Source organism: Cnephaeus nilssonii (genome assembly GCF_951640355.1).
Source record: "Cnephaeus nilssonii genome assembly, chromosome: 24".
Lineage (NCBI taxonomy): Eukaryota > Metazoa > Chordata > Mammalia > Chiroptera > Vespertilionidae > Cnephaeus > Cnephaeus nilssonii.
Window position 1 is genome coordinate 14,096,786 of NC_137095.1, and position 12,341 is coordinate 14,109,126.

At 51.2% G+C, this 12,341-nt stretch overlaps 1 protein-coding gene across 5 annotated transcripts in view; it reads left to right on the plus strand.

Annotated features, from left to right (window-relative positions):
* MEF2A (myocyte enhancer factor 2A) overlaps positions 1-12,341 on the plus strand; it is a 60,946-nt gene that overhangs the window by 35,058 nt on the left and 13,547 nt on the right. For 3 of the 5 annotated variants that reach the window (XM_079763908.1, XM_079763911.1, XM_079763909.1), the window contains 3 exons: positions 5,677-5,814; positions 8,377-8,596; positions 9,580-9,639. In XM_079763908.1, the coding sequence (XP_079620034.1) occupies positions 5,677-5,814; positions 8,377-8,596; positions 9,580-9,639 (418 nt within the window). Of the gene's footprint in view, positions 1-5,479; positions 5,612-5,676; positions 5,815-8,376; positions 8,597-9,579; positions 9,640-12,341 lie in introns of all 5 variants that reach the window. The other 2 variants (XM_079763912.1, XM_079763910.1) reach the window with 2 other exon arrangements.

Consider the following 12,341-nt stretch of genomic DNA (forward strand, 5'->3'; position numbering starts at 1 on the left):
GCCCAGCATCTTACAGTGCTTACAGATACCGCACTTACGATCCTCTTAGAATGCGACTGTAAGTCTCCCCTTCTCAGAGCTCCCTTCCCAACCGGTGTAGTCATTGGAAGCCCACTCTCTGATGGGCATTTGCTCATTTGACAATAGGAACTGGGGCTCCTGTGTGCCGGGGGCTCAGCAGGGATGTTATTTGGAGAGTTTGAGCTCAAGCCAGTGCCCCGTTCTTCCTGGTTGTATAACCCATTGAGCTCAGCTCTTTCCAGCTGAAGATCTTATATCCATGGACTTCTAACACGGAGTGTGCTGTTCTAGACTCTTCAGCCTTCGCATGGAGCGTGAAATGGAAGCTTAGAAACCGCTATAAACGATAGACTTTAGTGTGTTTCCTTATGCAGTAGGTCACGTGTCACTAACGAGAAACTTGGTGGACAGCTTTCCTAAGCCTCTAGCTGAATTCTCCGACTTCCGGTCGCATATTTGTCAGTCTGTCCAACCGGCAGGATTTTACCTGAACGTCCTTCGGCAGAGTGCTGAATATTAAAGTGGAGCCAACTGCAGATGTATGTCCATTGTGTCCTACACACCGGCCCTTTCGGGGCGCACTGTGACGAGAGAGGAGGGTGGGTGTCCTGTGTTGTTAGCCAACCTGCATGGTCGGCAGCGTGCGGACACGTGTGTTGTGCCTGTGGAATTAGGCCTGGTATGTTGTCTGGGAGCACCACGCTAAATACATATTAAGGCTGTTGGTGTTGGAATATTGCGGGATAAACAGATAGTGAGAAAGATGTGACACTCATTTATCCACCTTTCAGTTTTTAAAAAGAATATTTGTATTGATGTCAGGGGAAGGGAGAGGGAGAGAGAGAGAGAAACATCAAGGATGAGAGGGAATCATTGATCAGCTGCCTCCCCCACGCCCCACACTGGGGATGGAGCCCACAACCTGGCATGTGCCCTGACTGGGAATTGAACCGTGACCTCCTGGTTCATAGGTCGACACTGAACCATTGAGCCACGCCGGCCGGGCACACCCTAGTGTGGAGTAGAGTTTGTGTAGGGGAATGATGAGGGTGAGGAAGAGGCAGGTGGGAATAGCTGGTGGGGAGAGCGCCTGGAGTGCCAGGCTGTGGCATTTGGCATGTGTGCTGTGGCCCCTGGCCACAGAAAGTCAGCGTTTTAAAAGGAGCTTATAGCTTTTGGAAACAGACTGTCCTCGCATCTCTAAACTCCATAGGTTGTCAGCAAGCTGAGGTGTGTGAAGAATGCCGTCTCCCTGGGGAAGGGAGAGGAAGTGGGGTGCGGGCTGTGTCCTGAAGGACAAGTCCGGGTGCTGCTGCTGTCAGGCAGTCTGCGCCCCCGGACACCCTCACACCGCAGAGCCGAGCAGCCGTGTGCTCGGGAAGTCCGCCTTCAGGGAAAGTGTGACCCTCACTGGGAGAGGCAAAATGCTCGGCCCTCTTAGAAGATAACTAGGAAAACGTCTTCATAATGTTGAGGAAGGGAAAGCGTTCTTACACAAGACAGGAATTAATGCCGTAGGGAGAGCTGTAAAGGGAAAATTGGATCAACTTGACTTCATTAAAATGAAGAACCATTTTCATCCAAAGACAAGTATTAAAAAAACATGCCGAAGAATGGGGAGAGGTTTTTACAGTGCATAAAATTAGCAGAGGACTTGTGCTGATTACAAATAAAAAGCCTCTAAAGCAATAAGGAAGAGAAACAGCTCAGTAGAAAACTTGGCAGAGTACTTGACAGGCACTTCACGAGAGAAAATCCAAATGGCCAGGAGATACGGCGTGCGCTTTCTGTTCTCAGTCATCGGAGGAACGCACATCCAGCCCTCCGCGCAGGTGGGAGCGTTCGCTGATGCAACTGCTGAAAACCAGTTTGGCATCGTCTGGTATGACAAGGATAACATTTTATGAAGTAACAACTTCACTCAAATACTTTAGAGACGTGTGCAGATGTGTAGACTTCCTGCCAAAATGAACATACGATCCAACCGGCGTGGCTCAGTGAACGCCGACCCAGGAGGTCACAGTTCGGTCCCTGGTCAAGGCATAGGACCAGGATGCGGGCTTGCTCCCCAGTAGGGGCGGCATTGATGTTCTCTCTCAGCATTGATGTTTCTCTCTTTCTCCTCTCCCTTCCTCTCTCTGAAATCACTGATTGGCTGCCTCTTGCACGTCCCCTACTGGGGATCGAGCCTGCAACCCAGACATGTGCCCTGACCAGGGAATTGAACCATGACCTCCTGGTTCACGGATCGACGCTCAACCACTGAGCCATGCTGTCCGGGCTGATGTACTTTTCTTTATGTATGCTTCGCAATTTAAAAAAATGAAATGTTTTTATGTATTTTCAACTTGTCTAGGAAATATAAGAAGTGTCTTTCAAAATTGGGAACAATTATTAAAAATGGGGAAAAGGAGAACTTTTTTCTTCTTTTTAAATATTTTTATTGATTTCAGAGAGGAAGGGAGAGAGAGATAGAAACATCAATGATGAGAGAGAATCATTGTCGGCTGCCTCCTGCATGCCCCCTACTGGGGATCGAGCCTGCAACCCCGGCATGTGCCTTTGACCAGAATCGAACCTAGGACCCTTCAGTCAGCAGGCCGACGCTCTAGCCATTGAGCCAAACTGGCCAGGGCAGGAGAACTTTTCTTATTTAAAAGATCCCAATGGTCTAAGTTCCTTGCACCTTAAGACATCATTCTGTTATGTTACACGTGCTCATTTGTACCTTGTGCTCCATCTGACTGACTACCCATCCAGCCGGCCCCCAGGGAGCATGCGCTGCCCAGCTGCCTCGCAGAAGTGAGGGGGGTGGTAGGTGGCGAGAGCGTGGAGGGAGGTACTGCTGAGCACTCGGGCGGTGAGAACGCAGGCAAACGGCACCTGAGTCCTTTCAGGCCCCTCGTCCTACCTCTGAGTGCTGTGGCTCCGTTAGTGTGGAGTGGAATGTGACAGTTAGCATTACGGAATTGAGCACACACTGAGGAACATTCTGGATCTCTTAGTAGGTAAAGCCGCAGTTCCGTCAGGCCCGGCTCTGCTGAGCTCTCCGGTGGCGGCTCCCGGGAAGCTGTGAAGCCGAGGCTGGCCTGTCTCTCCTGCGCCTCGCGGCCTTGCTGAGATCACAGCATTCCACTTGTTAGCACCGGGCCCAGGGAAACCTCGCCCTGGCGCTCTGTGCTCACGATAAGGAGACAGAAAAGGCCTTTTTAGGCAGCTGGGTCCTCAGAGCCGCGCTCCATGCTCTGGTGATAAGAGGGCGCAGTTGGCTCCCCAGCAGAGGCACATCAGTCGGTTATCTGCGGGGTTGATAGGGGCTCTCACATTCCCTGCTGGACAGGCCCGAGGGAGAGCCCGCTCCCCGGAGGACTCGCAGGGCGCCCGCTGCTGTGCAGGGAACACGGTGCCGTTATTCAACAAAGGCATGTTTCTCCGGCAGCAGAGGTGTTCGCAGAGATGCGGACTTAGTGATGCTGTTAGTGACCGTGCAAGACTGGATTGTCTCCTCTGAAGGCTGACGAGCATGAGGGGACACCTGGACCTTGGGGCCGGGATCGGTCCACGGCCTCTCGGTGGTGACATGTGTGGAGGCACCTGCTGTGTGTCTGCGGCAGGCCGTGCGCTGTGGAGGTCAGGGCAGCAGCGCTCTGAGTGTTAACACCTCCCTGCGATAGCGGCTGCAGGCTGGGCAGGGTGGCGGGGTCCTCCGTGTTCTGAACAACAGGACCTTTTATGGCCACGCGCACGCAGCGCCCGTGGTGAGTGAGCCCGCAGCCCGGAGCGCAGGCCGGTGCGGGGACCCGCTGCAGAGTGCTGGGTGCGATGGGCGGTGACTGGCGGGTGGCATTGTGCGGGGACTCTTGGCACACATCAGGGAGTTTGAGACGCTAATGCATCTGCACTAATGACTTTTATGGTTCTTTAAGCATGGAAAGAAAATCAATTTAGTGAAGGGCAATTGTAAAATAATTTTACTTCAGAGAAACTAAGAAAAAAGTCACCAATCTTAATGTATTGTGTGATTACTCTTTACTTCCTCCAAGAAAAGAGGAGTAAAAGCAGCATTCACAATTATTATTATTTAATATATATTTTTATTGATTTCAGAGAGGAAGGGAGAGGGAGAGAGAGAAACATCAATGATGAGAGAGAATCATGGATCGGCTGCCTCCTGCATGCCCCCTACTGGGGCTGGAGCCCACAACCTGGAAATGTGCCCTGACTGGAATCGAACCTGGGACCCTTCAGTCAGCAGGCTGACGCTCTAGCCACTGAGCCAAATCAGCCAGGGCAGCATTCACAATTATTGTAAGTCATGTTTTAAAGGATGCCAAAATCTATTACTATGGATTAATTAAAAAGATCCTTCAATCGAATTTAAATAATTATTTGTTAATGAACTTATCTAGTGCTGGTCTGTGGATCAAACCATTTCCTAGTTAAATGAACCCTGGGAGGTAGGCTTACCTGGAAAATTTCAGCTTCCCTTTGGTTGGCTGGAAAATCAACAAATCTCAAAGCTACTTAAGTTGTTGGACCCAGGAATTCTGTGAACTAAGACCCACGAGGGTTTTTAAAAACAGACATTCTAGAAGTAAGTTAGTATTCATAGATTGTCAAGCCCTTGGTTTTCAATACTGGACAAGTCATTTCATGATGATTTTTCCTTTAAAAAATTAAAAAGTAGAAACCCAGCTGTGCACTGTATTTTCACTATATTAGTCAGAAGAAGAAGAAAAGTCATTTTGGTGCAGGGGATACTTGATGACATTCGAGAAAATTCTCCAGAAAGGCACTTCAGTGGATTACGTTAACCCGTGAAGCGCTATGGAAAGGGCAGGGGAGAGAATGCTGAGTCCCTTGTTTTACAAATTTTAAAATATGTAAGGGCACTCTTATGTTCATTCTATATAGGAAGGAGTCGGCACTGTCATATATTCAATATTTGAGTTTTTATACTTCAGAGTTATGTAGGAAAATGATGGTGTTTGAGAACAGGTGAAGAATGAGATTTGGGGATATAGTGCTGCTTGGATGCTCTGGGCATTAGGGTACACTCTCAGAGTCAGTGTCGGTAGGTGAAGCTGCTGAAATGTTCGTCTGTTTAAGGCGCTGTCCTGACTCCTAGGGCAGCATCGTGCTCCATTTCTGTTCCGGTTTCACGCGCATTAGCCCCTCGGGAAGGAGGGCGAGGCTCTCCTCGGGTGGGCTGTCACCGGGAGAGAGGGGGCAACTGATTGTCTTCTCGTGGAAGCGTGGGGAGGGCGAGTCCAAACAGAGTCCTCGCTGTGGGTGTAGAGGGAACATCCTTGTGCTGCTGCCTCTCTGAGGAACAGGTCCCTGTGATCACGTGAGAGCACGTCGGTGGCTCCGCCCAGCCTGTGCTCCAGTCGATTTTGCAGAAAACCTCGTGGCACGTCAGTATCCTGTGTGTGTGAACTTTCCAATTGTATTTCAGACGTTAAGAAAGAAAGGCCTTAATGGTTGTGAGAGCCCTGATGCTGACGATTACTTTGAGCACAGTCCACTCTCGGAGGACAGATTCAGCAAACTAAATGAAGAGAGTGATTTTATTTTCAAACGAGGCCCTGTAAGTACTCCCGCTTCACCTCTCCTTGTGATGTGTTGATCCTGTTTGTTAACTTCACCGTTTAGGCTCTGAACAAGAAGGAGCACCGAGGGTGCGACAGCCCAGACCCCGATACTTCCTATGTGCTAACGCCACATACCGAGGAGAAGTATAAAAAAATTAATGAGGAGTTTGATAATATGATGCGGAATCATAAAATCGCAGTGAGTACTAACGTCTGGTTTGTGCTTTTACCTTGTGCATGAAGCGACTGACCACACGTCTTGTTTATTTTCAGTGACGGCAGTGATAAGTAGGAGGAGGAAAAAAGCATAGTTTATTTTATTTTATAGAACTTTAGGTTGAAATTGCTGAAACCTTATCCTACATGTTCAGTGCCTTAAACATAGACGTGAGAGAAACGTTCTAATCCAGGCTCGCTTCCTACCGCGCCCTGTGCCTTTGGATAGGGCCCTACCCCATCCTGGACTCGTTTCCTTCTCTGTAAAGTGAGTGAGTTGCCTCACGTGATGTTTAAGGTCTCGTCAGCTCTAAACTTAAGCGATTTTAACTGAAGGGTGCATATGACTGCCCCCTACCTCCTATGACTTAAAAAATATTTCATGCACTTTAAATAGATCTTGAGACTATAAAGTATAAAATGGTTAGCTTTATTACAAAATGTGGTGTTTTAAAATTATTATTAAAATACATTTTTATTAATTTCAGAGAGGAAGGGAGAGGGAGAGAGAGAGAAACATCAATGATGAGAGAGAATGATTGATCGGCTGCCGCTTGCACGCCCCCTACTGGGGATGGAGCCCGAAACCCAGGCATGTGCGCCCCCCCCCCCCCCCCCCCCCATGACTGGGAATTGAACTGTGACCTCCTGGTTCACAGGTTGACGCTCAACCACCGAGCCACACTCGTTGGGCTCAAAATTATGTTTACTCATGTTGTATGGTTGCTGTAATAGTAGCAGCTTACTGGTTGGCTCTTTATAAATGTCTTCAAACCACTTGGCAGCAGTACCTCCTGTGCTGAGCTGAGCCTGTGGGTGTTGAGGAAGACCCTGGTTCTATTTCAGTTTAAGCAGCAGCATTCTTTTTTTAATATATTTTATTGATTTTTTACAGAGGAAGAGAGAGGGATAGAGAGTTAGAAACATTGATGAGAGAGAAACATCCATCAGCCGCCTCCTACACACCCCCTACTGGGGATGTGCCTGCAACCAAGGTACATGCCCTTGACCGGAATCGAACCTGGGACCCTTCAGTCCGCAGGCCGACGCTCCATCCACCGAGCCAAACCGGTCTTGGCAGCAGCAGCATTCTTAACCTGGTGCAGAGTGAATAGTTGTTCAGAACTGTCCACGCTCACACCTCCAACCATCATGAAACGGTCTTTCTCTGAGCTCACGCTCCTCAGATAGCTCTTCACAGAGTTCTCATCCGACGCCCCATTGGCAAGAGCTCCTCACGGCCCCTGTTCTGAACCTGAGTTCAAACGCTATGAGGGTCGTGTAGGCCTATGGGACAGACTGGTTCTGATGCTGATATTTATTTCTGTCTGAGTTAATGCTCTTAAAACTATGCCCTGAAGTATGCATCCTGGGCTGTTTCTTCAAAGCAGTTTTATGCTGCACAAGCCACTCCTGAAAGATAGACTTAAGGAGGTATTTTTGTGCTAATACCATCACTGTCTTTAAAAACAATAGCAAACAAAAACATAAAATTCCTTCTGACCTCATATGGATGTTGGTGACCCCGCAGTTAATGTTAAGCTGCAAAAATTGTGTAAATAAAAGTATTTACATTTGAAAAAAATTTAAATCTTATGTCCATTGTTCTGTGTCTGTTAATGACTTACAACTTTCTACCTGGAATAAACTACTGAATAGAATATATAAACTGTGTTCTTCCAACTGAGTTAGCAGTTTCCTTACTTTGCAAATCACTTTAAAAAGTCTGAGGAGGAAGGGCTTCTCATTTTAAATTATGAAGAGGGTTGTTGTTTATCGTGGTTAACAGGCCTGTGGAAATGGTCTGTGCGGGAATGAAAGAGGAAATAGAAAATATTTTAAAGGGTTGTGGACTGTTTGGAGGGAAGGAAGATAGCATTGATAATCGTTATAATTTAATCATCATACAATTTAGAGAGCTTGTCAGTTGTTAATTTTATTGTTTAGATTATTTTTTCCCTTTCGTTACACTCGGATTGCTTTGTGCTACATATGTAACTTAATTGTTGTTTTTAGTTTTGTCCATTAAGAATGCCAGTCAACTAAATCATTCCAGGGTTATTTATAATGTCTGAAATTCTGTGTATTGAGTTTATAATATTTGTACACACTTTGCCCTTTTTATTATAGTGGGAATCTCCCAATAGAAATGTAATGTTACTAACCTGGTTTCATTAAAGTGATGATTTATGCTTACTTGGTAACATAGATTTTGTAATGTCTAAATTTGACCACAGTACTTTAACATTAGGTTGACTTTTTCATCTCTATGAATGTCTGAAATATATAACATATACATTATTTCAAAATATATGTATTAATACATAAAAAATTGAAAAGTATGTCAAACATACTCCTGTTTAAATATAATTCTAAAGGAAATAGCTTACATCTGCGAGGTGAAAATTTAGTAAGGATCTACCCCCATCCTCTACTTTTAATAACGAGTTAGCCATTAAAGTTCATACGTTTAACATAGATGTGAATGCGTTTAACGTAGATGGAAATGAAGCTAACAGCTTCTCTTCCTGTTCTTTCTTTACAGCCCGGGTTGCCGCCTCAGAACTTCTCCATGTCCGTCACGGTCCCTGTGAGCAGCCCCAGCGCCTTGTCCTACACCAACCCCGGGAGCGCCCTGGTGTCCCCGGCTTTGGCGGCCGGCTCCGCGTTGGCAGACTCGGGCATGCTCTCGCCGCCCCAGGCCGCGCTGCACCGGACCGTGTCCCCCAGCGCCCCGCAGCGCCCGCCCAGCACCGGCAGCGCGGGTAGGTAGTGACGGCTGTTCTGGCAGCTCTTTATCAAAAAGGGTAAAAAACCCCAAACTGCTACCCTAAGCAGGTCTTAATGCTGCTACTCTTAGTTTTCTTGTTTTAATAAACAATAATTAGCTTTTAAAGTATTTTTAAAAATATATTGTTATTGATCTCAGAGAGGAAGGGAGAGGGAGGGAGAGGGAGAGGGAGAGAGAAACATCAATGATGAGAGAATCATGGATCGGCTGCCTCCTGCACGCCCCACACTGGGGATCGAACCAGGAATCTGCCCTGACCCGGAATCCAACCTCGACCTCCTGGTTCATAGGTTGATGCTCAGCCACCGAGCCACGCGGCCGGGCTGAAGTATTTTTGGACCATCAGGTCCGGGAGCAGTGTACACTGCCCGCCACCGCTGAGCCTTCCTCCTGGGACAGCGTGCTTGGACGGGCGGACATCTGAGCAGCTGAAGCTGTGTGGGCCGTTCGTGTTGAAAGTCGCGGACAGGCCTCATTGATGGGAGTGAGAGCTCCTGCCTCTCCCCCTGCCGAACGTGGGGGTGGACCGGCAGGATTCGCAGCGCATGGACGGCCCCCCCCCATGGGAAGCGCGCCCCTCTCCGTGCCCTGGTCTGCAGCGCCCCTGAGCGCTGTCACCCCAGCAGCGGGCACTGTCTGGCCTGTCCCAGCGAGGCAGGCGCACGCAGAGCCGGACGGTGAGCTCAGCGCAGGGCGGGCCGAGCAGGCCGACAGCTGCGAGTGCGCAACAGTTCTTCTTGCACGATCATGTGTTAATTACTGCGTTCGGTATATTGTTTGTGCTCCTGTTATGGTGGTGGTGATTCTGTGTCCTTACTTACCAGTTATCGTTTAGGTAGTGATGGCTGGTAACCTCACCCACATAGATTACCCGTCAGTGCCAAGTTCAGGCTGGGCTGGGGTCCTGGCGTGGAGGGAGGCCAGCTCCTCCTCACCTGTCCCCCCCTCTCCCCCCAGGTGGGATGCTGAGCTCGGCGGACCTCACGGTGCCCAATGGAGCTGGGAGCAGCCCCGTCGGTGAGTGGGTCCTGCGGTCGCTCTGTAGATGCCTCTGCCGATGAGGAGGGAAGGGGGCGGGGCATCTCCCTCGTGGACTTGGTTTCTCCCTGAGGCACTTCCTCCTCTACCTCACGTTTCCTGTCTTACTCCGTACGCCTTGGCCTGGATTCAGTTCCTCACTCCTCAGTAAGTATTTGGGGAGAGCCTCCCTCCCAGCAGGCGTCATTCTTTTCTAAAGACTAAGGCGCCACAGTGCAGTTTCTGCAGCAACACTTAAGGAGAAGCTTTCTGTATCATCTCCTCCCAAAACGAGACCGGCAGACCCCCGACCGTCTGACCGCGGGAGACGGGCCGGGAGGCCACCGGAAGGCCGCCGGAAGCAGTGGCGCTGCGTCAGAGGCTCAGAGAGCCGGCCTCGGGCCCAGGGCGCTGGTGGTCACAGTCGGACACTCATGTCGTGTCGGTCGCGGTCGCAGCCAGGCTGGCTTTTCCCTTCGGGACCCTCCCGAGAGCACTGGCAGCCTAAACCCTTGTCCTAGGTGCGCCCGCCGCGTCCAGGGGTCTGGTGACGAGGTTGGGGTCCCGCCCTGACAGGGTGGCGTGTGGAGTTAGGACAGCGGGTCCCTCCGGGTTGTCGTCCGGCTGAGGCATCGAGGTCTCCTACCGGCGACTATCGTCCGAGGGGCCTGAGAGGACAAGCAGGCGCTCCTCTGCCTTAGGCACCGGGTGGGTCCCCGAGACTTCTGGAAGCGCCTTCTGGGCCAGTTCCATGCTCCCCGTCACTCACTGGAACATCCAGCTTCGCCTCAAGGCGATGAGAGGACTGAACGACTGAGGAAGAAGGAACAGGCCCGTTAGGGAGACACGTTCACACACAGTGAGTGCCCTGACGTCGGAACAAGGGCCCAGCGACATCCGCCACCGCGCCAAGGGCTGTGTGAACGGGACTGAACGGGCCGGGCCGGCGGAGGGTCTGCTGACAGAGACTTCATGTGCACAGACTCATGCAGGTCCCGCCAGTGACACATTGGGGCGCTCGCACTGGGTGTGTGTTCCCAGATATTTACGGCCTTTTCGTCTCTGTCGTTGGCACGTCTGTGTTCCCTCTGCGCTTCTACCCCCACCCTGTTCATCTGCTCTCCCTCACCGCCAGCTGCCCGAGGCCGGACCGCCATTCCTCCTGCGTTCCCTGTTCACTTTACTGGGTCTTGGTTTGTTGTTGTAGTTTTTGTAATATATTTTTATTGATTTCAGAGAGGAATGGGGCACCTAAGACCATCTCCCGCCCCGTCCCCCTCCCTCCCCTCCGCTCTCCTATCCCTCTCTCTCTCCTGTCTGGATCCCCGGGTACCAGCCTCCCTGTCCAGCTGAACGGCCTCATCGAGGCCCCGGGGAGGAGGGACTAGCGCTGCTTGATGAGGTTCTTCTGAACGAGATCCTCGTGTCACCTTCTGATGTGTGAGAGGAAGGAGGACTGTGCCCTCAGATCTGAGTGCACGGCAAGTCGGGCATCTTCCAAGGGTTCCCAGAGAGACCGGGGAAAGACGCCCGGGCCCTTATCTGTCTCCTGAAGGAAAGGGCTGCTGTCGCACTTGTTTGTGAATCCGCCATGCTCTTGGTTTCTGGTAAGCCTGCCTGTCTGACGGGGAGGATTGATGAGCCTTCCTATCCAGATGTGGTTGTCTGTGCCCGGCTCACAGCCGAGCTCTGCCCACCGGGGTGGCCGAGGGAGCGGCAGAACCAGGAAACGGCTCTGGGTGTGGGGCGCGGCCGCCTGGATCCAATACGTCCCCCTCAGGATCAGGATCAGGATCAGGATCAGGGATCAGGATCAGGATCAGGATCAGGATCAGGGAGGCAGGAAACGGCCTGAGGGCGCCCGAGAACCAGCCACAGCCGGGGAGCCGCACAGACGCACTGCGGCTCTGGGCCACGCGGCCGAGTTCTGGAGAAGCAAGAAGGCGGTGGGGGTGAGGCGGGGGTGGGGGTGAGGAACCCGGCCGTCCTGAGTGACAACTGCAGGAGGTGCGCAGGCCTGGCACCCGAGCCCCGCCCTGCTTCCTGTCCCTCAGACACGGGCTGCTCGGCGCCCGTCCTGCTGGCAGACGTCACTTTCAGTGTCTCATAGGTAACGTGGCTTCCTCAGGCTCTCACAGGCAGACACTGAAGCGCCCCTTTTCTCCCATTTGCCTTCAGGAACTTACGCCCTCTCCTTCTAGGTACATGTGTTTTTAATTTTGGAATCGATACATCCCTTTGTCAGCTGACCCTATTCCTTACATACTGTCCCTGTAATGTTGCATGCACTGCCAGGCACTGCATACATGTTAAGCGGCTGTAGTAATATTTCTATTTCCCTGAGAAGCGCTGATGAAATGAACACGGTCCCAGCGCCAGCGCCACAGCCCTGGGGGAGACCCGTGCAGGCGCCGTGGGGTTGGTCACTCACGCATCGCAGTGCTCGGGGCCCGTCCTTGCCTTTCTCCGGACGGTCTCGGGCGAGAGGAGGTTCCGGGGCGTGTTTGGCACGTGGCAGGCCGTGAGGTGTGCGTGTGCGTGTGCACTTACCTTTGGATTGTCAAGTTGTCTGTTGTGCTCCGTGCTGGAGGGCAGGAGGGGAGCAAACACAGCTGCCGTTTCCTGTGATGGTCACGGAGCAGCCGTGGACTCAGCTTATCTGTCCCTTCCTTCCCCACCCTTTCCCCGACGCCTGCCTTCTG